General features: G+C 37.5%; 1 protein-coding gene across 5 annotated transcripts in view; it reads left to right on the top strand.

The window, feature by feature from the left end:
* The window catches only part of Adgrg6 (adhesion G protein-coupled receptor G6), a 138,675-nt gene that overhangs the window by 94,533 nt on the left and 16,812 nt on the right, over positions 1-27,330 (top strand). For all 5 annotated transcript variants that reach the window (XM_048799132.1, XM_048799115.1, XM_015501843.2 and 2 more), the window contains 11 exons: positions 688-752; positions 1,401-1,611; positions 2,539-2,710; positions 4,008-4,148; positions 6,575-6,694; positions 8,256-8,301; positions 9,764-9,870; positions 13,602-13,729; positions 14,640-14,908; positions 16,272-16,368; positions 19,116-19,399. In XM_048799132.1, the coding sequence (XP_048655089.1) occupies positions 688-752; positions 1,401-1,611; positions 2,539-2,710; positions 4,008-4,148; positions 6,575-6,694; positions 8,256-8,301; positions 9,764-9,870; positions 13,602-13,729; positions 14,640-14,908; positions 16,272-16,368; positions 19,116-19,399 (1,640 nt within the window). The remainder of the gene's footprint in view (positions 1-687; positions 753-1,400; positions 1,612-2,538; positions 2,711-4,007; positions 4,149-6,574; positions 6,695-8,255; positions 8,302-9,763; positions 9,871-13,601; positions 13,730-14,639; positions 14,909-16,271; positions 16,369-19,115; positions 19,400-27,330) is intronic.

Genomic DNA, 27,330 nt, shown 5'->3' on the forward strand with positions numbered 1-27,330 from the left:
TGTTTGAAGTGAAGTAGCAAAGAGGGAATAGACAAGATCCAGGCTTAGCAGTCTGCTGATACAGACTGTCAGAATATGAAGTTTCCCTGAAAGTCTAACAAAAAACTTGAGAAACAAGATAATTGTAGGGATTCATCCAACTGCTAGTCTCAAATCTAGTTCTTCACCCTCTACCCCACTTCCGGTTAGAGCTTCCTTGGAGGGAATTCAGAAACGGAAACTGCCTAAGTGTGACAACTGCTGTCTTTGACACTTGGTTGAAAGAAGAAGGCTTTAGAGATCGATGAACTGGAATTTAAAATGTAGCCTGACCTCTTTCTGGCTGGAGACCTTGGGAAATTCCTTGGCTTCCCTAAGTCTATTTCCTCATCTATAAAAGATGGATTTCCAGAGTTATGTGAAATAAAAATCAAAATGTATCTATAAAGTTCTTAAAGCAGTACTTGACCAATGTATTCTAGGTTAGGATACAGGATATTGCTTGTATTTTGATTCTGTGATGTAGGCTACTCCTTTCTTCCAGTAAGGATTTTTAGTATGCACTTTATTTCAACATATTACAGCTTTATTTTCAGATGGAACTTACCTAGATATCAAAACAAATTCTAGAGCTTATTAACTGATATCATAAGCTGTCTTCTCATTTATGTCAAATATTTGAAATATCTTTTTGATGTTGTTTCATAGTTACCGCAATCCTTCCAACACTTCATTAGCCGAGTGGGGGCCCCTCGATTTATCCAACTGTACAAGTAAGTGAGCAACTTCTGTTCAGTTCCCAAAATGAAATGACCTTATGCCTCATGGCTTTCACCTTCTTCAGACATGTTCTTCTGTGTGCTACTGTTTTAATACTAAAAATTAGACATATGACTGTTTTTCTTAAGGTAGAAAGTACATGCTTCTCTCATTCTAACTTTATATTCTATTTATTCTATAAGACTAAAATAGTGAAGAAATCTTAGAGAAGACTTTAAAATATATATGTGTAGATATAATATATATGTGTGTATACACACACACACACACACACATGCATAAATACACCCCCTCAAACACACACAATTACTACTATCAGTGTTTTGTTGTATTGTCAAACAGCAAACGTGCTTATTCAGAGATTCCGGAGCATTTCTTTTAGAACAATATGTGAACACTGGTGTCTTAGAGTTGCTTATGTCTTTGTGTCTTACTAAAGAGAGAAGTTAGTCTGTGTATAAATATTGTATTGTTACCCTGTGCAGACAATCATAAGGGAGTACACACAGGAACCCTGCTTCAGCTATAAAGTAAAATATCACACCATGCTTTGGATCCCTGGACATGCTTAAAATGAAATGTGCAGTAAAATTTTCTATGTTGTTTCTTCAGCCTTTTTTTTTTGTTGTTGTTTGTTTTAGAGGAAGTAAATGAAGTTGCTAATCAGATTTTAAATTTAACTGCTGATGCCCAGAACTTAACCTCAGCCAATATCACCAACATTGTAGAACTGGTCAAAAGAATTGTGAATAGTGAAGAAAACATTGATTTAACACTCGGCTCGACTCTAATGAATATATTTTCTAATATCTTAAGCAGTTCAGATAGTGACTTGCTTGAATCTTCTTCTGAGTAAGTACCTCTCTCTTTTTTTCTTGAAGAGTAAAATTTATTGAATAAATGTGTTGTTGTATAATTTCAAACCTATCTGAGGACTTTGTGGCCTGCCTTCATAATTAAAATCTCTGGAAGATGCATAGACAGTCCCCAAGGTCATTCAAAAAGGGAACTTCAAAAAGTTCTCTCTTTTTTTATTTTAAGAGAAATAATTTACAAAATGATTAGAGTTGTTATCAAACAGTATATGTAAATCAGCATATCATTTGTCTATTTGAAAATTCCTGAAAGATTACTAATCTGAGGGATATTACTTGGTCAATGTAAGTCTACTGTCCTGTGAACTGGGCATAAACTGCCACAGCTATGTGATTGTTTGACTTTTAAAGTGAAAATGCCTAAGGCAGGTGAAAATGGACCTATTTTTATAGAATCCAGTTTGTGTCCAATAATTTCACTTAATATGTTAATATTAAAGTGTTTAATTATTTTCTGTTCCCTTTTTTTCAATCACATTTCTTTAATGAAAATTTTATATTCATTGAAAGGTATTCTCCAAGTTAATTTGTCTTCAAAATAATAAATTACAAATATTTTCACATCATCTTGTTTCCTTTGATTCTTTCTAAGTTATAAAGTGGGGAGGGTATTTTTCTTATGAGCAAAGAGAGGCCAAAACAAACGAAAGACAGTACTTGTTCAGGATAATTTAATTGTTGGTTTCCCTTAAAGAAGATATTTCTCTTGAGGATGAATCTGTCACTGTGATTCTATGTTTTAACTGATATTATTATGGTTTGGGGTAACTTTGTGGATATTTAAGTTATTATCAGAAAATTTAAGATAATTTTATGTAGTTTGTATTTTGCTATGCATCAATACATGTGATCAGGTATCTAAAACATTGTGTACTTAACAGTGACATCATTGTCATTTCTTTAGGGCTTTAAAAACAATTGATGAATTGGCCTTTAAGATAGACCTAAGTAGCACCCCGCATGTGAATATTGCGACTCGGAATTTGGCTCTTGGAATATCATCCCTGAACCCAGAGATGAATGCAATTTCAAATTTTAGCATTGGTCTTCCAAGCAATAATGAATCATATTTCCAGGTAATAAACCACAGTTTTCTATAATTTTAATTAGTTAATTAGATACAAACTTGATGACCACTTTAACAGTTGTTACTTCAAGGACATGTATGCCCAAGAGGTGGCAAGCCGGTCTGAATATTGGCTAAGTTTAATTCTATCAGCAGCTACAAGTATTGTGGAAGCAGGGAGAAGGTGCCCCTTCATAGCTGAACAATAAGAGGTCATCATCTATGAGAGATGACATGGAGCCAGGTGTTAAAACATGAGTTGGGACTGCCATATTGGGGCACCGAGAATCAATCCATTGAGAAGAAAGAGGTCTGTTAAGGACTCTGGAAAGTGAAAACCTTTTTACCAGTGATTCTTAAACTGAACATTAGAATCTCCTGGAGAACTTATTAAAATCAATTGCTAGACCTTACCCCAAGAGCTTCTAATGGAATAGGTCCTGGGTCAGACCCTGAAATTTGCACTTTTGAGCAAGTTCCTGAATATTACCAGTGCTGCTGGCCTGAGGATCACACTTCAAGAAATAATGACAGAAAAGTCTGTAAATAGCAGGTGACACTGAGACTGGACAAGTGAGCTGGGGCCAGATTAACAGAGAGCCTCTTGGACATGTTGAAGTCACACTTCAGCAAATAATTTCAAGTGGTTCCTATGTGCCCCAAAACGCTTGCCAGAAGAACAAACAGAATAAATGCAGCCTAGTTCTTTACCTGGCGAAATGTCTACATGGAGCATGATAGTTGTTTAGCTATAGAAATAGACTACACTAAAAATAGAAAAATGTCTGGAGCCCAGGGTTCAAGGAAAACTTTTTTTTTTTTTTTTTTCTTCACACTGAGTGAAAACTCAGAAAGCACTCTGTAGCTTGAGCTATGGTTTCAGTACAAATGATATCTGAGAGTGTTCGGAAAATTTCAGCTGTGGCCTCTTGACAGAGATAATTCAGTTTCTGTACTCCAACAAGTTAACTTCAGTCTCTTTCACTAAGTGTTTTAAAAACAACTCAGAATCTGATAGGCTAGATCCAATCCTCATACAGGTCAATATTGACCAGTTTGTAGATTTCAGGTTTCCTTAGTCAGAGTCAATGTGTTTTCTTCTTTGTCTGGCATTGTAAACCTTGATTAAGACTCTGGATCGCCTGTGGGGGTTTATCCAGGAGCTGCAGAGGCTGCCATAGAGGTCCAGGGAGCCCAGCTCTAGCTAACTAGGTGTTTGCAGTTGTTCTGTCTCCTTAGTCAGTGGGTGGAGTGAAGTATCCTTACTAAGTCCTTGTGTTCACTCCACCAATATGTGTGTGTAACAGATGGATTTTGAGAGTGAACAAGTGGATCCACTGGCTTCTGTCATTTTGCCTCCAAACTTACTTGAAAACTTAAGTCAAGAAGATTCTGTATTAGTTAGAAGAGCACAGTTTACTTTCTTCAACAAAACTGGACTTTTCCAGGTAAGCATTAATTAAATAATTATTTTTCAATGGCAACTGAAGTTTCTTTGTTAAAAAATAAAAATTAAAGTTCATATTTCTTCCAAATACATCAGAAGGTATTAGAAAAATTAATCTATTTTATTTTCAAAATAAAAAATGTTTTTATAAACAAAAGGTTTTAATACAATTGTTTAAAAATTTATTTTAGAAAATAATGTGCTTATTAATAGGATAAGTTTATTCCAGTTTTTAAAATTAATAAAAAATAGGCTAAAAGTTGCATAATGGAATTAAAAATTGAGTTACTAAAGAAGCTACTATTTATTATTCCCTTTGTTAAATATTTTACATTCCTCAGTCCTGTAGGCCTTCAGAATTAAAGAAATTGCACACCAAAGGAAAGGACTTTTTTTCAATTCAGCAGGAAGCACTGTTTATATAATGAGCAGCATTCTTGGCTTTAATCAGTTTTCCCATTAGTATTTCAAGAGACCTTTGGCTTTCACACATCCGCAGAGTAGGGTGGCATTGTGCTGAGCACATATTATCATTTTTATTGGCTTTAGTTCTAGATACTAGAAGGTCCACTGCCAGCAAACGCTGGTGACCTCTGATTGCCTTTAAGAGTACAGCCCATATACAGCAGTTTCACTGCTTTTCTTAAAACCTGTTACATTCAAGATACCACAGTATTCCAACAGTGTGGTCTGTATAAGAGAAAATCATGTCTCAAGGGCAGGAGAATTGTTTTTAATAAATCCATTCTATGCATCACACAGAGAGGAATGGCCAAGTAGATTACAGATTAAAAAAAAAAATGCCATGGAAATATTGATAGAAAATCGCTTCAAAAATTTAAAATTTTACCTGTGAACCTTTTAGGTACAAGGTATATAAAACTTTTGAAATCCATATAAATATCACTTATTAAAAACATGATTTACCCTGAGGCTCCTATAACTATAGATGCATACAACTGTATTTATTAAAATTATTGTAATTTGAGGATTATAGTGATATCACCTTAAAAACAATATTAAAGTACGCAGGAGACATCACAAAATGTAAGTGATGCTAAGGCACAGTGGTGAATGCCTGTAATCCTAGTGGCTTGAGAGGCTGAGGCAGGCAGGTCACGAGTTCAAAGCCCCTCAGCAACTTAGCAAGGTCCTAATCAATTCAGTGAGACCCTGTCTCTAAATAAAATATTTTTAAAAAGGCTTTTGACATGGCTCATTGGTTAAGTAGCACTCCTGGTTTCAATCCCCTTTACCAAAAAAAAAAAAAAAAAGTGATAGAAGAAGGTCAGGGGTCTGGTTCATAGGAGTAGTTTAGGAGAGTTCTTAGAGTGAGAAGGATCTGTCACTCTTTTGAGTCTTCTCATTTTTCCTTCTCATTTGGCATCTCCTTATCAAAGTTGTTATTAGGAAATGTATTTTTGGTTTTTAAAAATAAATTAACAGCATAGTACTAACATAATAGGCAAGATATAAGTATATCCATATGTACATACATACATACATACATACATATGAGCATAATAGACAAGATACATACATATATGTATATTATATCTATCCTAGAATAATAGGCAAATATATAGGTATAGATCCATTTTAAATAGAAGTCTGGTATCACCAACCAATAGCCAGCATTTTGATAGTGATAACCATATAAAATTAATAAAAACCTCTATTTTGGATGCTGAATTTTGCTTGGAATTTAGGACATTTTACAGCTATTCCAAAACAGCTGATTTATAAGCTGTTGTATGGAGAGAAATTTAGGAGATTTGACAGGAAACACAAGGGAGGAAAATAAAACAGAACTTGCTGGAGAGACAGCCTGTTGGTCTGAGTCATTTTGCAGGACAGGTTCCACTGCAGTGAAGTCTGCAGGTGCTGACATGTAGACAGCACAGAAGAAGGTGAACGTTCTGCATGGGACTTGCATCCAGTGGAACTACATTTAGGTATAGGTTAGTAAACAGGCCAGGCTCTTGGCATAGATGTAAAAGATGAATTGCTTTTTATTTTTCACACCAAATTTCCTTCATACTTCTCTAAAGGAAAAAAAACTTCATCTGTTTTCTAGAGTAGGGAAATGAACTAATTGTTTCACACTTGTTCATGAGTTTGTATTATTTATGGGTTTGCATTGTTCCAGATATGAACTGGCTGACATCAGTTACCCCGATCACGAATGGAGTTTTATGAATACTACCTTATTATACTGGCTCATAATGCCCCCTCAATGTATTTATTGTGATAAGGGAAGTAGCACAGCTCCTTCAGGAAAGCCAGCAATTTTATGTTATAAACAGGATGCTCTAGAGTCGAAGATCTTAAGTGTAAAAATTGCTGACAGTTTGCTTATTTTGGAGCACAGAAGCAAAATAAAAGTGTGTACTTCTGACTCAGGCACGCAATTTTTTTTTTCCAAAGGATGTGGGACCCCAAAGAAAAACCTTAGTGAGTTATGTGATAGCATGCAGTATTGGAAACATTACTATCCAGGATCTAAAGGACCCCGTTCAAATTAAAATCAAACATACAAGAACTCAGGTAAGAAAATGCTACCAGTTGTAATTGAGCAGTGCAAACTATTTCAGAGAATTGTGGGCCTTTTCCTTTTACATGATAGTAAGTAACTGGCACTTTTTATGAGGGCAAGAATCAGTGTTCCAGAAGGGAGGCCACCAGTCAGGCAGTGCTCTGCGGTCACCGTGAGTATCATCAGCTTGGGGCATAGTGTGGGAATTAGTCTTACCTAGGACTCATGAACCAGAAGGCATGGGAGTGAAGAAAAAGATAACTGTTCTTAAAAAATGACACACATCATTTCAAATAAGTTGGATCTAATATCTTGCACCATTCTACCATAGGAGGTTTTGGTTGTGTCTCTATATTTTTAAAGTAAAAAGTAACTGCAGTTGGGAATGTCAAGGAGCAACAGAAGGGAAGATTTATTCTTTAAGGAGTTAGCAGTTGCTTGAAATCTTGGCAAATGTTACTTCTCTTGCCTTATTGAACTGTCCTCAGTGCCCTGGAAACAGGTTTTCCCACTTTTTTAGGGGGCCCCAGTGATGATCCTGCCATTTGTCTGGCAGGAAGAGAGCAGACAGATAAGGGCTAACAATTGGAGTTAAGTCATTGCAGAATCCTTGGAGAGGATCCTTGGAGACCTTCTCCAAAGAGACCTTGTGGCCTCTTTGTTTATCAGCCCCTTTCTCTATAAAGGAGGATTTTTTAAAAACTGTGGTGGAATATACTTGACAAAATTTACCATTTTATCATTTTTAAATGTGCGGTCAGTAGCATTAAGTGTATTCACATTGTACCATCCGTCTCTACAAGTTTTCCATCTTCTTCGACTGAAACTCCATTCCCATTAAACACTACCTCCCTATTCTCACCTTCCAAGAACCTCTGGTAACCGCTGCTCAACTCTAGATCACTATTAATTTGACTCTTCTAGGTACCTCAAAAAGTGGAATCGTACAGTATTTGTCCTTTGGGACAATAAATTGATTATTTCACTTAGCAGAATGTCTTCAAGACATAAAGCAGCATCTGTCATCAGAATTTCTTTTTTCTTTTTAGGGTCAGATAATATTCCATTATATGTATATATCAGAATTTGTGTATCCATTTGTCCATCAGTGGACATTTGAGTTGCTTCTATTTTTTGGTTATTGTGAAGAACACAGATGTATAAATCTCTCTCTGAGTTGCTTCTTTCAGTTTGTTTCTGCATATATCCAGACACAAAGAAGAATTTTAAAGAATGTGAAATTATAGTATAAAGAACTTTTCTAAATATTAGGAATGGTAGTGGATGGATTCAGTATTTAATGATGGGACATGTAGTAACCTGCAGGAAAAAAATGGGTGATTTGATTCCTCATAAGGTTTCTAAGGTTATAGCTGATTTTCCCTTGGGATCTCCATTCTGAGAGAATATCCTCTATAGATCACCTCAGGTTTTCAGGTTGTATTGGCATGTCTCATGCTGATCTATTTCTTTGTGAACCCTGTAGCATTTTCTTCTTTGCCACATTTCAATCATGTGCTTTTTAAGTTATTTTAAACACAATTTCACATGTTTATTCTTGTGTTGATATAGGAAGTGCATCGTCCCATCTGTGCCTTCTGGGATTTGAACAAAAACAGTAAGTGTTAAAATACTGGTTGTGTTAATATAGATAACAACGAATTTTAAACACCATTAGATACCTCCATTTCCTTTAATTCCACTCCAAACCACAATGAGTCACAATGTAGTTGTAAGAGCAACTGAACTGCAGATTTCAGTTTATATCACTAAGTCAATTTTAATTTATGTGACTTTTTAGATACTACAAGAAGAAATGGGCATACTTGACTTTTTTTTTTTTTTAATGAAACAACTCTTTGATTTCAGTCATTTGTCAAATACGGTATAGACTTTTGTTGTGACTGTTAGTTGAATGTAGGCACACACTTGACGTTATTCTTCTAGGATACATAGGAAGATATTACTTGATATGCACAAGTCATATGATTAGAAGCCCAGCTTCTATTTCAAGTTAGGGTGGGTGGAGAAAACACCAAGGAAGATAAAGATAGGGATGGTGATAGTGGACGTGGATTACAGGAAAGAAATGAGCAGCCTCTACAACACCGCAAACAAATAAAGGCTGTCAAAGTAAAGCAATAAGCACATCATTAGGCCGCAGCTGTGGAAATCTCCTTGAGGGGATTTGCCTCCAGCCATAAGTGATGAACTTCATGTGTCTGTACCTTCCATGTCCCCTTCCATCAGGGTCCCCCACTGGAATTATCGTGGCCAAATCTGTTCCAGCAACATGCTGGATACTTTGTTAAATGCCAGTAATATTCACTTTTAGAGTGAGAGAAAGACAGAGAGTGCCCCAAAGTAGTCAAACCTCTTTTTTATTTTGGACAATCCTTGATATAGCTGGACAGTTTTGTGGTTTGGTTGCACAGTTTGGAGACCCTGATTTCATCATATACATTTGTTAAATATTACCTTATATCTTTACATGCTGTTCAAATAAATGGATCTCATATTTTGATCACAGGAGTTGTTCATACTCTATATTATACTATTAAAGTCAGAAAGGATACACTCAAACCACGCGTAGTTAAGTCATCACCGTGCTTGACTGTTGTGCTCATAATCACATATTCTAAGAAAGCAGACTTCCTTTGTTCTTAGGGCTTCACAAAAATACAGACCCATCCTATGGAGCAGTATTGGTCTCCAGAAAGTTCATGAGCACGTAGCACATTTGAAAAGGAGCATTCTTTATAGAAACTTTTTTTCAATTATGTTACAATTAAACTCAAACATTTGCAGAACCCCCAAACACTCCAGTAGAACACAGTGAAACACAGGTTCCACAGATTCACTATCTAGATTGTCTCTAACTGCCTGCTCAGCACTAGCCTCCTGTGAGTCCAGGATCCAGGATTATTTTACATATTGGTAACTTTATGAATGGCATTCATTGCACAGATAAACTCAGTAAGACAGACCAGATGAGGCTGAGGCAGATTTTCTGAAAGTCATCCCGTTCCTTATGGAGAAGATGCTGTTGCTCTCACTCTCTTTATTGATTCCTCCCACAGAAAGTCTTGGAGGATGGAACACGTCAGGGTGCATTGCGCACAACAATTCAGATGCAAGCGAGACCATCTGCCTGTGTAACCACTTCACACACTTCGGAGTCCTGATGGTGAGGGGGGTTTCTAAGCTCATTTTGACATCATGTAATTTCAGAAGGCATACTTCTTTCTTTTTTCAAACTTTTCTTTTTAGATTTTGTGTTTGAAGAATTTTTTTTTCCTGATCATGCCCATCTATACCCTAAATCTTAATTCTTAAAGAAAAATCTAATTAGTAGAGAACATATATTAAAAATATAAGAAAGTAATTATAGAACTCTATGTGTTTTTTACAGTATTGATGGTGATGACAGATAATCCCAGAAATAAGAAAATCTCTGTTAAGAGAGAAATAGAGTCTTGGAAACAGGAGACAGGAATAAGAGGGAGGCAAAGTTAAAGAAGAAAATGTTGGAAGAGAACTGTGAATTGTTTGATCAAAATTTTTCTTATGTTATGACTCAGTCTGTCATTCTGTACCAGGCTCTGTGCCAGGGAATCTTCCTCCTGGAGATGGCAGCACCTCAGAAGAGACCTCAGTGATGATGGGCGTGGTGTTTCTCTGGCTCTCAGGCCTTGTATCATTCTTTTCTTCTTTTCTTCCTTCCTTTTTTCCCATGGCTCTGTTTTTTTTTTTTTCTTTTTTATCTTGTTGGCCAGCCTGCTCAACAATTTTAAACAAAAATTAGAGCACATCTTTGTTTTTTTAATCCCACAAATTTTCACCCCATGTCCAAGGACTTATTTGTGTTTATCCATAGACTTGCATTTTCCCTTTTATCTGGTACACTAGTGTTTTTGCACACACTTCTGGAATCCAGACTGCCATCCAGATTATCACAGCCATTGTTTCTGTATGGTTTCTGTAAAGGAACCAACCACATTTGTTTTTAAATAGGAGATGGGAGTAGTGCAAGCTGAGTCAAAAAGCTTTTCCAGTTGAAATCACAGACATGAGGTTGTGTTTATCCCCCTCCTTTAAATCTTAGGCACTTCTTCCTGTGGGGACAGGGAGGAAGTGGTGAGAAACTGTGGGATGTAGCATTTGGCTCATGAATATACTTGGCCTATGCAAATGGCCGATGTCACATGGCAATTCTGCAAATTGTAATTTTCCTGACAACCCAGGACATTAGTGCTCTCAGGGATGAGAGCAAATCATTGAAAAAGGTGGTGGTAAGTCACAGAAAGTAACTTTTTAATGTTCTCAAAATACAAATATTTTTTCTTTACTGCCAGAGCATGAAAATGAATAATTAAACTATAAAATGATTTTCCCTAAGCAATCTAGAAAGAAAATTATATTTCTTTCCATATTCTTTTTTCTTTAAAAGTGAAAAGAGGAAGTTTTCAGAAAATACTTATTTTCAACAATTATTCATTCAGGTATAGGAGCTTTAACTTAATTCATTTAAATATTTTAACTGTGTGTGTGTGTGTGTGTATGTGTGTGTGTGTGTGTGTGAGAGAGAGAGAGAGAGAGAGAGAGAGAGAGAGAACACATAATTGCATCTGTTAAGTCTAATATTAGGTAAATAGATAATAGTAACAAAAGAGAATATTAAGAGATAGTTCATATGCAATCAGATTTTGGCTACACATTATTTTAAGTGGTCAGTTCCTTCATATATTATTTAAATTGTGTTTGGAGTAAAAACACTCTACATGATTGTACATTATTTTTTCTGTTGCCATCTGATTAAACAGTTAATTTTTTTATATATATGGAAATATGCATCTTTAGCATTATCTTTCCATTTTATACCTTGACTGTTTTTATAGGATTATAAATTGCTTTAAGAAAATCTTGCCAAAATTCATCCTTTCTGGCCATGTGTTCATATCCTTTCAGCTTTTCCAGACCACCAAGATTTTGCTAAGAGTCTTTCTTAATTTACAAACCCTTTATTCATTTGCATAGATTTTTCTGAATCTAAATTTTTCCCATGACACATTCACCCAGAATCATATCTTCCAATCTACAAATGTGCGAGGGATTCAATGTCCTCTACTACATTTATCTGTAGTAAAATTGACTTTCATATTTTGAACATTAGTGTATTTTCATGTTGGCTGGCTCAGAGGGATAAATATTTCCATTCTCCAAAAGTTCAAAACAGCATGAGAATTGCGTGTAAATGGGGATCAGTAAAAAGCCTTAATTTTTATTTTAAATTTTGGTTTAATTGAGGTTTGCCAGTCAATTGCCTTATCTAGATGGCAACAGAGTTTTTTTTTTTTTTTTAAGAGGTAGTAACATATCACATGGAGGTCCCTCAAGACTGTGATTCAGTTCTCTGGCCTATGCTGTCCTGCAGTGACTGAACTGTGGTGAAGTAGCCTGTCTAAAGTCAAGTGGCACTGACTTAGAACTTCCTACAAGGTACCATGGGAATCCCATGTGCCCCAGTGTTTTGAGGAATTCTTGAATCAATAAGATTAGAAAGGGCCCCTCTGACTTCCAGCACCTGCTTCTGCTGATTTCCATCACTTTGTGCATAAAGGAAATATACCTGTTCCTTACTGCATCAGTCATACCTGGAATTCACTCTCCTTTTTTTTCATTTTGCACACATGTACACATATAGAAATACCAGTAGCTCAATGCCTATGTGAGGAGCAGATTTCTTTATTTTTTTAAAAAAAATATTTTTAGTGAAAGAAAAATTTAAAAAAGGTATTATGGACATGATGCCTTTATTTATTTGTTTGTTTGTTCATTTGTTTGTTTGTTTAATGTGGTTCTGAGGATCAAACCCTGTGCCTCATTGCATGCTTGGCAAGCATTCTACAACTGAGCTCCAACCCTAGCCCAGGAGCAGATTTTTTGACACTTGCTGAATATTAAAGAAAAATAACATAGAGGAGGAAAAATTTTTGTTATAAGACCTAGAAGTTTAAACTGGATGTTTAATAAATCCCTTCTCTAAGAATGCTGAATTTTTGAACATTTGCATGATAGAAGTTACTTTCTCCTCCAACCAGCATTGAGTAGTTGATCTTAAGATTTATCCCTATTTCATTCCCCTATTTAAGGAGAAAAGAAGATTTTCCTACCAGGTTTAGACTTTGCAGGTCTGCCTAAGTATATTGAAATTAATGCTTCACAGTAACATGCTGGAAAGTGTGCTAATCTGAAAGAATATGTTCACTCCACTACAACCCGAACACTGTAAATTGCATCCTTTCAGGTCTATAGGGATCAAAATGCTTTGACCCAAAACCTCTTAGTGGCTTCTCATTTATGAAAAATAAATAAATAAACCACCACAACTTCTGCACACCAAGCTTTAAACTGACCACAATTAAAAGCCTCAACACCATCCTTAGAGCCACACCCTCGGAGCCACCACCAGCTTCTGGCTGTCTCCTGGCTGAGCACCTCCAACCCAGCAAGGAATCTAAGGGTAGGAGGGTCTGGCCACATGGGCTCCCGTGGCCTCCATTTGTACTCATGCCCCAGTCCTGTAAATATTATAAATGGGTCTAATAACATTATGCATGACAGCTACCTCCTCTCCAGTTTCAGTTGGGGGACCTGTAGTTTTATTCTTCACCTTAAGCTGGAATTCAAGGAGCTTGGGTAAGAAAGTAATGATAAAAATACAATGTGCACCTGCTTTGGTCAGTAATTTTCTTTCACATAGTGACCCACAAGAGTGCAATAGATGGCAATCTTAACATTGACGTCCATTGTTGTTTTATCCCCTGAGATTCTGTATGATGTTAGCAGTGAACTTTTAGTGGCACAGAGCACCACTCTGGAAGAATTCTTAACAGCTGCTTCCCATGTCTTGTGCAGGACCTTCCAAGAAGCGCCTCACAGATCGACGCAAGAAACACGAAGGTCCTCACGTTCATCACCTACATCGGCTGTGGAGTATCTTCCATCTTTTCAGCAGCAACCCTGCTGACATATGTTGCTTTTGAGTAAGTATTTATCTGTCTGCCAAGCCCAGTGCTAACTGTTCCAAATGTGAAAGAGAAAATTGCTTTGGCGCTTGAAAACAATTATATACTCTGTGATTCATGTCGGGTGGTTCAGTTTTCAAGTTCAGGTTTCTCCTATCACACAACATGAATTTTCCAGCTATGAATCTTATTTGTAATTACCATACTTCTATTTATAAGATGGTTTCACATATGTTAAAGATGATTGACATTTAAGTAAATACAAAGTGTAAAAAATACTTTGTACTTTCTTCATTGTACAGATGAAAATATTTTTAAAAGATGAAGGTATTTGCCTCAGTCCTGAAACAGGAATTTTTTTTAAAAAAATAGGAGGATCTTTAATTCATTAAAAATTAAGAAACTTCAAAAAATTTAGGGGCATTAGTTTTTTAATAAAAATATCATTCTTGTACTAGAATTTTTCCTGGATTAAAAAAAGATATCTGAAAACCAGTTGGGAATTTTGTGAACAATTGGAAACAGTTTTGTAATAAAATTACTATTCAAAAAGTTTTTATAGGCTGCCAAATACTCATAAATATCTTTAGCCCTCTGCATATTGGAACCATGTCATAAAGATGGCTTTCTCAACTATTACACAGTTGCAGAAGATATGAAGGTACCCCCACGCTCAAAAAATAATAAATTAATAGAAGGAAAATCAACAGAATAGAGGTGAGGGTCAGGAGGGGGAGGAGGGAAGAGTAGCCAGTAGGAACTGGTGTTGAAATGGAGCAAATTATGTTATATTTGCATTTATGAATATGTTAGAATGAACCCCACAATTATGTAAAACTACAGTGCTAAATAAAATGCTAATAAAATTAAAAATTTAAAAATTATTTACAATATGTGTTCTTGTGTGTGTATTTTTCTCCCTTTTTAGAAAACTGCGAAGGGATTATCCCTCCAAGATCCTGCTGAACCTGAGCACAGCCCTGCTGTTCCTGAACCTGACCTTCCTCCTGGATGGCTGGGTCACCTCCTTTGGCATGAAGGGACTCTGTGTTGCAGTGGCTGCTCTCCTCCACTTCTTCCTTCTGGCAACCTTTACCTGGATGGGGCTGGAAGCCATTCACATGTATATTGCTTTAGTGAAAGTATTCAACACTTATATTCGCCGGTATATTCTAAAATTCTGCATCATAGGCTGGGGTAAGCCTCCTAAAATTTTTTGACTTTGTTCTTTCTATCATGAAAATTGCCCAATTCTCATAAGAAAAATATGTATTTCTAAAGAACAATACTGTTGAGAGAAACTCCAGCATTGTGAGTTATGTGGATTAGAGATACGTATCCAAAGGAAGGAATCCTCCGAACTATCTTTAAAAACCCTTCCACAGGCTGGGCACAGTGGCACATGCCTGTAATCCCAGCAGCTCAGAGGCTGAGGCAGGAGGATTGTGAGTTCAAGGCCAGCCTCAGCAATCTGGTGAGGACCTAAGCAATTCAGAGAGACTCTGTTTCTAAACTAAATACAAAAAAAGGGGTGGGGGGTGGCTGGTGATGTGGCTCAGTGGTTAAGCCCCCTGGTTTCATGGGTTTAAAACCCAGTACCAAAAAAAAAAAAAAAAAACTTCTTCTACAGTACTCACTAAATTCAGGAGTAAAGGAGAAGTCTTAGCTCCTGACTCACCACCAACTCATTTCCTGAGCTCAGAGCCAGCCCACCCAAGTCTGAAGCAGCAGCTGGCCAACTGCGGCACATTTCCATTATACCTCCTGATATAAAGGCCAGCTGCGACTCCTCACTGTACTCATCCCTAAACACATGCCCATGTTGTGGAAACCAGAGGAAGAATGTGAGTTTTTTGTGTGCAGCTAGGAGACTTACAGAATTTTTGCCTTGAACTCCATCAGACATAGAGTGGTTGTGTTAGTCTCTTTGGAATTATCTCCTCTGGCTTCTTTCTTTGTCTGGGTTGTATTATTGGGCCTAACCTTTAGAACTTTCTCAAAAATCATTTTCAAATGATAATATAGAAGCATGAGACATTCCCAAGATGTTCAGCACCCCCTTAGGAGGCGGTAAAACCTTTGTTCAGGGAATTGGGCTGGCATACATTTCCCCTGTAAATACATACATGAATATGGTATTGATTCTCTAGAGGGAAAAGAGAAGACTGTAAAGATTTTATATCCCTGTTGTTCCCCCCACACTAATTTTTCTAAAGACTTTATCCAAAAAGGCGGGAATTAGCTGCCATTGTTGTATCTGCCTGAACTCTGATGGCCTAATGAAAACCACATTGGCTCATGCTGCATTCGATAGAATCAGGTTTGGGACCTCTAGTAAGTTCAGCTAAGCAAACAGAACTTTAATTGTTGCCAAATGAGTTTCATGTTCCACTCCAAAAAAGACTTTGTGGTTGGTTCTAACCAAGTTGCCCCTTCTAAGAAGTTTGTGTGCTGTGGTTGGGGGAGGCGGGGCTCTGCTACTTCCTTGCGATTGTCCATCTTAAAAAAAAAGTTCCAGATACTTCTGAAGAGCTGTGCGTGTCCTGTCTTTTTATAACAGGTTTACCTGCCTTGGTGGTGTCCATTATTCTGGCAAGCAAAAATCAAAATGAAGTCTATGGAAAAGAAAGCTACGGGAAAGAGCAAGGTGATGAATTGTAAGTGATATGAACTTGGGGAACCTACTTGTGAGGGACATACTCCTGTTTCCTTAAACTTAGTATTACGTTCCCATGCCAGAGTGAGGCTCTTGTTTTAAAAGGTTTTAGTTCATTTGCATCACATTGTCAAGGTCTCTGCTACTCCGCAGATGGGTTTATTTGAATGTCCTGATGTGTTCAAGCTGCTTTTCTTTTTTTTTTTAAATAATCAATTAATTAATTTTCATTAGGTATATATGACAGCAGAATGGATTTTGATTCATTGTACACAATTGCAGCATAACTTTTCATTTCTCTGCTTGTACACAATGTAGTGTCGCACTATATGTACAGTCATACATGTACCTAGGGTAATGGTGTCCATCTCATTCTACCATCTTTCCTACCCGCACTCCCCCTCTGCACCCCTTCCTCCCCTTTGCCACATCAAAGTTCCTCCATTTTTCCCATGCCCCGCCCCCATTATGGATCAGCATCCGCTTATCAGAGAGAACATTGGGCCTTTGGTTTTTTGGGATTGGCTTACTTCGCTTAGCATGATATTCTCCAACTCCATCCATTTACCTGCAAATGCCATAATTTTATTCTCTTTTAATGCAGAGTAATATTCCTTTGTGTATATATATCACAGTTTCTTTAATCATTCATCTATTGAAGGGCATCTAGGTTGCTCCAACAGTTTAGCTATTGTGAATTGAGCTGCTATGAACATTGATGTGGCTGCATTACTATAGTATGCTGATTTTAAATACTTTGGGTATAGACCAGGGAGTGGGAAGCTAGATCAAATGGAACCACCATTTGACCCAGCTATCTAGCTGCTTTTCTATGTTAACATGATACTCCGTCATCCAGGGAGTTTAGGAGCAGCATAGGATACTGCCTCCTCCCTCCAGGAGACCCATCCTATTTGAGGAAAGTCCACAGTAGTCCTACGTCCTGAGGCTCACACTCATCTTCAGGAGAGTTCAGTAGCAGTGTCTTACAGTGAATCAATCAATGTCATTGTGAGTGCTATGGAGAAATGTAGAAGATGGAGAATAGGGAGTTCTTAAATAATTTGGAAAATTTTCTTCACACAGTGAGCTTGCTGAACTTCTAGTGTTTGGATTTGGGAGTATGCTCTTGTATCTTATCAGTGACACCACGCTGCTCCATGTCTGTGGATTAGATGGATGCTGAGCGAGCAAAGAGCTTTCTCCTCCTGCAAGGAGGTGCATAGCACCACCTGTCCATGAACATTTCCTGCCTGGGTCACACAGCTGCGTCCTGTCGGTGGTCTCCTGTGCACCCTTCCCTCATGGTCTTCCTTTCTTTCACATTTCTAACATGACACTGGAAATACCCCACAGGAACTAGGGGGAATGTTGGACCTAGGTGGAAAATTTTAGGATTAGAGGGACTTCTATGTATAATGAAAAAGTTTACTTCAGGGATAAGTAGTGCTATTTGTGACCTTAATAAAATGTTACAAATAAAACAAGTTAATAAAATAAGTTCCAAATAAAGGAACTAAAAATGTGTTAAAATTTCCAAATAAAGGAACTTAAAAAGTATGTTAGCCAGTTCTTACAGGACTTTAAAGTGCCACTTAGTAATTTGCTGCTGTGACATCAACAATTTCTCATTTATTGAGTATTTACTATATGCCAGTAGGTTCTAGGATCCCAAGATGTTCAAGACAGCTTTTGCCTCCGTGAAGGATAAGCTCCAGTGTGGAATACTCCAAAATGATGACCATTTACACTTGAAGTTAAAAATAAACTCATTCACATTAAATCATTCATCCAACTGTACCTAAGAATTTCCATAGCATAAATTGGGTACTCAGGCATCTACACATTATAATGCAGGTCAACTTTACCCATAGCATACTTTACACAAGTAGTTTTCAAATTCATTTCATTTTCTCATCTGTATGTCATTCTGAGTGTTAAATATATAGTATATCCTTCTTCATCCAATACGAATGCTTTATAATTAATATAAATTTTATAATTGTGCATGATAAGTGTCCATGTAAGAATGTCAAAATTCTATAAGGTGTTGTCCCAACTAGACTAGTCATATTGATAGGAATTACTTTGCTGTAATGAATCCATACTTAGTTGTGACTTAAATAAGGAAGAATTAACTTCACATGATAAGAAATGTGGCATTCAGTGACACTGAATTTGTGTCTACAGAGTTAGAGGCCAACAACGTTAGAGCTTTCTGGGCCTCTAGCTCATTTTCATGTTTAAATACAAAGAATAAATAGGGGCCTTGCCAACTGAGACTCTCAAGAAAAGCTATCTCCAAAGTCCCTTAGCAGATTTCTAGTTCCATATTATTTTGTAGAAAAATCTCACAGGGATGCCCCATAACAACAATGAGCAAAAATGAGTGCTTCAAGTTCTCATTCTTAGAGTACAAAGCACACTAGAGAAAAGTTCCAACATAGTTTGGGGTGAACCAACCAAGCGTGTTCAAATACCTAATTAGAATTCAAGAAGCCACTTTGTTTTCATTTTAATGTTGACTGAACTAATTAGATATTAAGATGGTGGCCATCCAAAACCAAACAAAAAACCATCTATAAAAAGATCAAAGAAGAAACTGAAGGCCAGGGAAGTGAAATGACTTCCCAAAGATTTTTAAGAGAGAAGTCTGCAGTCAGCCCAGGGAAGCCAAGAGAAGTCTTAAGTACACAGTCTAAGGTAATAAATCTCTTTTCCTTTCTCATTTCTTCTTCTCTCTCTGAGCTGTTGGATTCAGGACCCAGTGGTGTTTTATGTGGCCTGTGCCGGGTATTTTGGAGTCATGTTTTTCCTCAACGTCGCCATGTTCATTGTGGTGATGGTGCAGATCTGTGGGAGGAATGGCAAGAGAAGCAACCGGACCCTGAGAGAAGAGGTTTTGAGGAACCTGCGCAGCGTGGTCAGCCTGACCTTCCTGCTGGGCATGACTTGGGGTTTTGCTTTCTTTGCCTGGGGACCCTTAAATATAGCTTTCATGTACCTCTTCTCCATCTTCAACTCACTACAAGGTAAGATACACAGTACCTGAACAATTTCAGCTTTCTTATGTTTATAAACAGCTTCCTTTTGGATTTCGTCACGTTCTTAATATTTTGCACAAGTATAGGCACAGGATGGGAACCAAAAAGGTAATTTAAAAGGTCTGGAATGATAAATTAAGTGTCAGTTTGCTTTTTTTTTTTTTTAATTAGTGATGTATCCCAAGCACCTGTGGCAGTGCCTGATAGATAGTAGGTGCTCAATGAACGTATGCTAATGCATGAATGAACACGGAGCAGGAAGGTATCTAGTTGAGCCCCCAATGGCAAGTTTAAAGGGCCCCAACACTTTTTATCTTCTTTACATTGGGCTGAGTATTACTCTCGATGAACTTGTCCTATGTTGCTTTACAATGCGTCACCAGATAAGCATTTGGAAATATGTAGGGACAGAATCATTTCACATTTGAATCCTTGACTCCTCGGATTTCAAAATACATACCAACTCTTATTCAGAAACTTTGTGTCTTTTCATGAGATATGGCAGGTAGTTCATTTTTTTGCGGGGGAGGATGGCAATATTGGGGGTTGAACCCAGGGCATAGTGCATGTCATTGCCAGGCAAGCATTCTACTACTGAGCTACTTCCCCAGCCCACAGTTAGTTCAATGTAACAAACATGTGCCAATGGCCTTCTCTATACAGAAACTCATGGCTTCCCTCTAGGAGTTTACAGTCAGATTTCTGATTCCACAATATTATGCCTCAGTATAGTCTATAATGCATTTAACTTATTTGGGGGAGGTGGTGGAGTACCGGGGATTGAACTCAGGAGCACTTAGCCACGAAGCCTTGCTGTTGCTAAGGCTGGCTTTGAACTCGCGATCCTCCTACCTCAGCCTCCTGAGCCGCTGGTGTGCACCACTGTGCCTGGCCATATATTTAATTTTTAAGATTAACTGTATACGAATTACTCTTAATTAAATGACATTCATTGAGATATCAGATATGCCTGTGTGTTTGATAGAACTCTCCAGGTCAGAGCACGATGAGTTCAACACCTCAAAGAAATTGGATGGGTGCTCCCTGTAGGTATATTCTGAGAAAATTCTAATTTACCTATAGGACGGTACTGTTCACTGCTTGTCTTCCTAGGTCCATTACTAGCTCATAAACTGAAAAAAAAAAATGTCAACAAGTAGGTTCTTGATGATTGTCAAATGGATTGCTGTGTGAAAGAAGGGACCAACTCTGGGCCTGTAAATCCAGCCTGAGACTCTTGTGGCATAAATATACATTAATCAGTTCAGCAAATTTTGTTCGAGTTCATTCTCCCATAACAGAAGACATATACAGGCTTGTTATCATTAGTAAATAGCATAATAAGCTCAAGGGCGTCTCCAAAAGCTGGAAACCAAGTATGTAGCAGATAAGTCCATCTCCACTGGGATCTCCTGCAAAGTGAGTATTCCTCTATTTAATCTCTGTAATATACGCCATGAAAGTGCCTACATAAATATTGACAGTGGTGTCCATTGACATTAAAAATTCCGTGGTTTTATGTTTCAGGATTGTACATGAAAGGCCCAGGGATCTGCCAGCCCCACCTTGGTTTTGCTTTTAGAATTTCCTGGCGATGTCAGCAACCTCCAGCAGCTGCACTTGTCTGTGCGGCTCTGTTTCCATTAGGGAGAACTGGGACGTTTTATTTTTCTCAGCATGGGTCTCCTGTCAGGAGGGAAAAATGTTGTAAACCATCATCAAGTCAGAGTTCTTCATAAATCACCGACTCTTAAGACTGATTTTAAATTATATAAATTCGGAACAGATTTCTGCACATCCAGTGATATTAAAAACACCTCCTGAAAGGGAAATTTAAATTAAAAGGCAGTGATACAGAGCACATGAGTCTACCAACAACTTCTTACCAGCCAGGCAGTACAAAAATGTCTTGGGATGCTATGGAAATTTACTTAATGGTTTTTATTAGTGAGTCATTCTTCCAGTTGAGGCTTTGTTGTCAGGAGTCTGTGCTTTATTGAAAGAAGCATGTAGGAGCTAGACAGTTGGGCTTTTGTTGGTAGTAGTGTTGTTTTGTGGTCCTGGGGATCGAACCCACTGAGCTACATCCCCAGCCCTTATACAGCTTAAAGAAACAACTGCTGGAGATGGAGGCTCATGCCTGAAATCTCAGCAACTCCACTCGGGAGGCTGATGCAGGAACATCAGAGAATTAAGGCCAGCCTCAGCAACTTAGTAAGACCCTAAGCAATTTAGCAAGACTCTGTCTCAAAATAAAAAATAAAAAAGGTTGTGATTCTGTGGTAAACTACCTTTGGGTTCAATCCTAAGTGCGAATTAAAAAAAAAAGAAAGAAAGAACAGAAGTAAGAAAAGAAATGATACTACTAAGTGACTGTAAGATTTAAGATGAACCCAGGTAGTACTTTGGCAAACTATGTCTATTGCCTTTCTGGCTGAGCCTTTTTATTTTATCCAACATTTTCCTTGGGACCTTTGCTCCATGGAGCTTCCCTTATTCTAGGGGACATGAGTGCTAATCAAGTGCATTGTATATAAAAAGCACCTTGTAGTGTTGCAAACATATGACAGAAGACATGAGGTCCAAACTGAAATCTGAAGGATCTTTAGGAATTAACTAGAGGAAAACTAGGAGTGAAGTTGGGTAAAGAGTATTTCAGGCACAGGGTACTTCACAAGAGCAGTGGGATGTACTTGAAAGCTGTTGAGCATGTGACATGACATGATCAGTGGTGCATTTTGTAGAGCTGAAGCTGGATATAATGTGGGGATGGGGCGAGAATATTCCAGTAACATGTGCAAGGAGAGCAGAGGGAGGCTCTTGCTGTGGTCCCCCATAAGGTGGCCCAATATTTTAGACTTTTGGTGGGATAGGGAGCTGGAGAGATGTAAACAGTCAAGAGAAATTTAGAAAGTATGCTCCTACAAAAATACATAACATTGGTTTGGCTGTTAAAGTAAACTTATTTTTCTTGAATGATCAGGGCAAGGAGTTTTTTTTTTTATTTTTATTTTTATTTTTTATTTATTTATTTATTTTGGTAATGGAGGTTAAACCCAGGGGTGCTCCACCACTGAGCTATATCCCCCAGCTCTTTTATATTTTTGTTTTTAGACAGGATCTCACTACATTGCTAAGGCTGGTTTCTAACTTGAGATCCTCCTGCCTCAGCCTCCTGAGTTGCTGGGATTATAGGTATGCACCACCTTGGCCTGCAGGGTTGTCTTGTTAATGTAATGTTATCGACAATGGATGTCTAACATTGTAAGACTCCACAATGGCTAAAAATTTAGAATGTGCCTCCAAATTCTGAAAACAAAGACTATACTAAACAAGTTTTAATCTCTGTCAGACACAGTGTATAGCTAAGCATCTAAAATTCATCAGGGTTCCTTATTGTGAGTGCTATGTGATACTGAGCATTGACAGAGGTGGCACCTTGGGGCTCCTTGTTAGAGATGAGTCCTCTGTGATACTGGAGCACATCTGTCAGGGGAATGGCTTTTGATAGGTTTCTTTGCATGTATACCTCTCCAAAAATTTGTTCAAACATGTTTATACAACCATTTATCTTTCAGGATTCTTGTGTGCAGATACATGAGTGTGTGCAAACACACTTACATGTATAATTATATAAGCACTCACATAACTGTATAGTTTATTAAACTTACATGTTTTATTTTACTTTTTTTTAAGTTTCATACATATTTGTATCTTTATACATACTTACAGACAGCCACATAATAAAATTACCAAAAATCATGTGAAATAAAAATCAGAAAATTACTATAATCTGTGTGGCCATAACTAAAATTTGACTTGAATAAACAAGTGAATTTACTAATTGAGTCAAAGCTGAAACCAAGTTTATTGTTTTCTGTTTTTTCATGGTATATTATTTTGTTCTTTTTATGTTATCTATTTCACTTAATTAATTTGTGTAATAGTCATTATGTTGCTTTTTTCCTAAAAGTAAAAGATAAATAGGTCTTCCCTTAACACAATGCAATTATATACCTACCTGACTTGCTATTTTGGATCTTCCCAGATTAAGACTGGTGGAACCTTGTGTTAAAATTTTTAATTTTTTCTAAAATATACAACTTCAGAAAATTGTAGACAAATAGTTATGCAAAAAGGACAAATATTTGGCATAAGTAGATGATATTTTTCATTAAATTAAACTTTAATAATTCATCTTAAATAAAAGGCAGTTCCCTGGTCACTAAGAAGATCTTGGCCAGCATCCTGTTGGCCATCTGTCTCTTGGCCATATCCAATGCACTTGCAGAATTGAGCTCTTGCCCTAACATGCAGCCTGTGCGACAGCTGCTTGTTATACAGGTGATGAACTCTTATCTCACACTGTACTTTGAATTCATCAACCGTGCAAAAGTATTTGACATCAGCAATTAGATTAGGCTTCTCCAGTATATAGGAAAGTTTAACTTACCTGAGATGTTCATCAGAATGTCAAGTCTAGCTCCATATCAAGAGCTTGATCATCAATTTCCCTTTTCCAGAAATGGGAAATGATATTAATAGCTAAGGCACAACCAGAATATCTGAAAGCATAAAAAGATAAAACAGTTTTGCACGTAGACGCTGCTGTGGAGAACACAGGAATATTGTCAGTCTACACAGAGATAATGTTTGCCACTAATTATTTTGATGACCCAGAGTAACAAAAATAATGTGTATTTGTATAGTGCATGGGGTTTACCAAACACTTTCAGATAACATCTGTGATTTTATTCCTTCTTGCAAATATGAAAAATGGGTGCCTAAGAAAAAAAATGTTGTTGCCATTTTATAAAGAAACAGGCTCAGATGAGTTAATGACTTTCCCAAGATCAATTTGAGTCTGATGGTGATATATTTTAACTATAGCATATATGAAAATGAAAATAACACATTATGAGGGGAGAGCATATAAGCAGACTCAAATTACTTACTGTACCTTCAGTTTTTTATTTCCAACTTTTAAGAAGTTTATATCTAATATCATTAAAAATTGCTAGTAAATATACATTTAATAAAAAATATAATTTAATATCTTATGCTTATTCAGCAAAGATATCATTTAGCAAAATGTTATTATAATCTTATTGGTAAACTAAGAAAGTTAAGTTATGAGGTAAAGTGCGGTAAATTTCACCTAAGTCTCCCCTGCACTGGAGACTGAGGTCGGGAACCTCATGAAAGTTAAGCTGTTACATAATCACACAAAACATGGATTAAACTGGTGCCAAGGTAAAGAGATCATCCACCTTTCAACCCACCTAAAACCACATCATGTTGGCTAAAATATTACACATGCGAGGAAATAAATTAGTCATCTCTTAGCAGGGCACTTTGTGCCAAAGAGAAATAATTTGCTAAAGGGCACCTTAACTATATGAAAGGAAGACTTCAAGAAGTTTTCAAAGACAGCCATAAACCTTAGAGATGCAGAGCCCAGCAACCAGCTGGCTTTGTCTGATGACAACAGTATCCAGAGGTGTGGGTGCAGGTGCTGGGGAACTCAGGTCATCCAGACCATTTCTGTCAGTTACCTAGAACACAGGCCTCTTCTGCCCAAATACTTGCCTTGATTAACTTGACCCATTTTCCCATCAAAAGTCCAGAACCACTCTGTTTTTATGGCCTGATTAGGACACCAGGGACTCATTATTACTTGCTCTGATTCCATCCCATATCCCTGGAACTGCTTATGTCTGCAGTCTTCCTAAATCTTCTAAGTCTTTATCTAAATCTTTCTAAATCTTCATCATCCAGATTAAGAAAAAGTCCACTTAGACTATTTGTCCAAATCTGTTGCTGATGATTCTGCCAAAAAATGTCAGTGGCTGTGAGTTGTTAAAGACTTAACTCAAGAGAAGACGATTTGGAATTGTTTGTCATTTTCCTTTCCACCTGGGTTGTTGTGAAGTGGCCTTTTTATAGCTATGAAAGAAAGACATATGTGCCGCCTTGAATTTTACTGTGTGATAATATCCAAGAGAACTGTTTCTGGCAACTTTTTAAAAACTTTTCATCGTCAGGCTAAAGACCTGAGAACATTGGACCAGAAAACCACATATAATTTCCTGAATTAAGTCGAGAGAATGAGTTCTATGAAGGAGCCAAACTTTTATCCAAATATCTTAAGTATATCTTTTTATTTCCTCTAAGATGCTCTACAGAGACCAAGATTAAGAACACACCCAGACAATCTACAGTGAATATGATTCCAATATTTAGAAATAGACTTTTTTTTAAAAACTTGAATGTGTTCTGAGGCTGATGACAGGATCATATGTAAAAAAAACAAAACAAAACAAAACAAAACAAACCCCGTGAATCCATGAGAAGTTTCAGAGTGTTCCTCTGTCCCTTTGAGACCTTCCTTCAGTGTGTGCGCTGGGCCAGCCCTGGCCTGCAGAACCCTTCTAGGAGACTCCTACAGGAAGCGATATTACATTCTTCCCTAACAATAAGCATAGGCAGGCCTAGGAACACCCTCCATCAGTTGAAAGTGTTTCTCATTTTCAGTGAGAAAGTCATGAAATTTACTGACGATTAAGACATTTTGATTCTTGTATTGTAATTCTTTTTTTTTTTTTTTTTTAAGTAAACATAAACCTCTGGTTAGTGAAAGATGGAGGGGTAGAGAAGGCAGGAATCTGTTCATTTAAAGCTGGTTACAATTTGTTTTTCTTTTTCTATATGGAATACTTTCATATAAGAGAAATAAAGAACCAAGGCAGTTATCAGCTTGAAGAAACTACTGCTAAGGAACTCTGTCGTGGATCCATTTGAATAATAGTATTTCAGGCTAAAATTCACCAAAAAAGGACCATTGTGAGATATCTTGTGTGAGATAGGAAGGTTTCATGAAAGTAGCACAAGCCAATCAAGATGAAGTAGAAGCTTTTAACTCTAAATTTCACTTTAATTTTAGCTTCCAGCTTTTGTGGACCATGTCCTTGTCTGTGTGGTCAGTAAGATAAGTTTGCGTGATTCCTGGGTGGCCCAAAGATGTTCAAATGGGCAAAAATTGATAGAACAGAGACAAGAATGAAAAGTGAGATTCCCATGGAACTCTATTAGAGTTTCATGACTTTAGTTCTGCTTCAGACACCACAATCTATAAGGAGATGGGGAAACCTTAGGATTTAAGAGGGGATAGCCCTCCTTCGTCCATTCTCTCTTCTTGTCTGCCATTCCTCCCTGAAGAAAGGCATCCAGTTTGTCTGCCTATCAGCATATTTTCCATTGTTGATCTCTGAAGAGAGTAGAAGGAATTCTGTTATAATACTTATTGCCAGACTAACTTAAATCGATGTTGAAAGGGCTCACTGCTACAGATAGTAAGATAACCTTTTTGGTGAATTTTACTCTGATTTAAAATGGAAATGTAAAAACAGAGAAGATCGAAGATGGCGGCGAGGGGAGTGCATTGCCCCCGTGTGCTGCTTCACTGTATGGGAGTATGACAAGTCAGGATGGCTAAAGGCTATCTTGTTAGGAATTTCCAGCAATAGTGGGGTGCTCCGGAACCTGGAGGAAGGATTTCCATCGCACGAGGATCGGCTACGGGGACTCAAACGCGAGAGGTTTGTCGCACGGAGGGTAACACTGCTTATTCAGCAAATCGCCCCGTGGCTAGAGTCTGCAGCGCGCGCTGGGAAACAAGGAAATAGCGATGCAGGGATACAGCGCTGCAGTTTCTGCCAGCCGTGCAAGCACCGTACTCAGGGCTGAATTCTGGGTTCGAGACGGGGGAAGGAAGCGGTCCATCTCGGTTCTCCACACCAGTCAGACCACAGAGGAGGCCAGCGGACACCATGTTGGAAAGCTGACGTCACCATCCCTGTTTTCGACTGACCGCAGCTCATTCAGCCATAGAACAGGTAATTTCAGGCTTCCATTCACCT

The sequence above is a fragment of the Marmota marmota genome, unplaced genomic scaffold (genome assembly GCF_001458135.2).
Source record: "Marmota marmota marmota unplaced genomic scaffold, marMar, whole genome shotgun sequence".
In the NCBI taxonomy this organism is placed as follows: domain Eukaryota; kingdom Metazoa; phylum Chordata; class Mammalia; order Rodentia; family Sciuridae; genus Marmota; species Marmota marmota.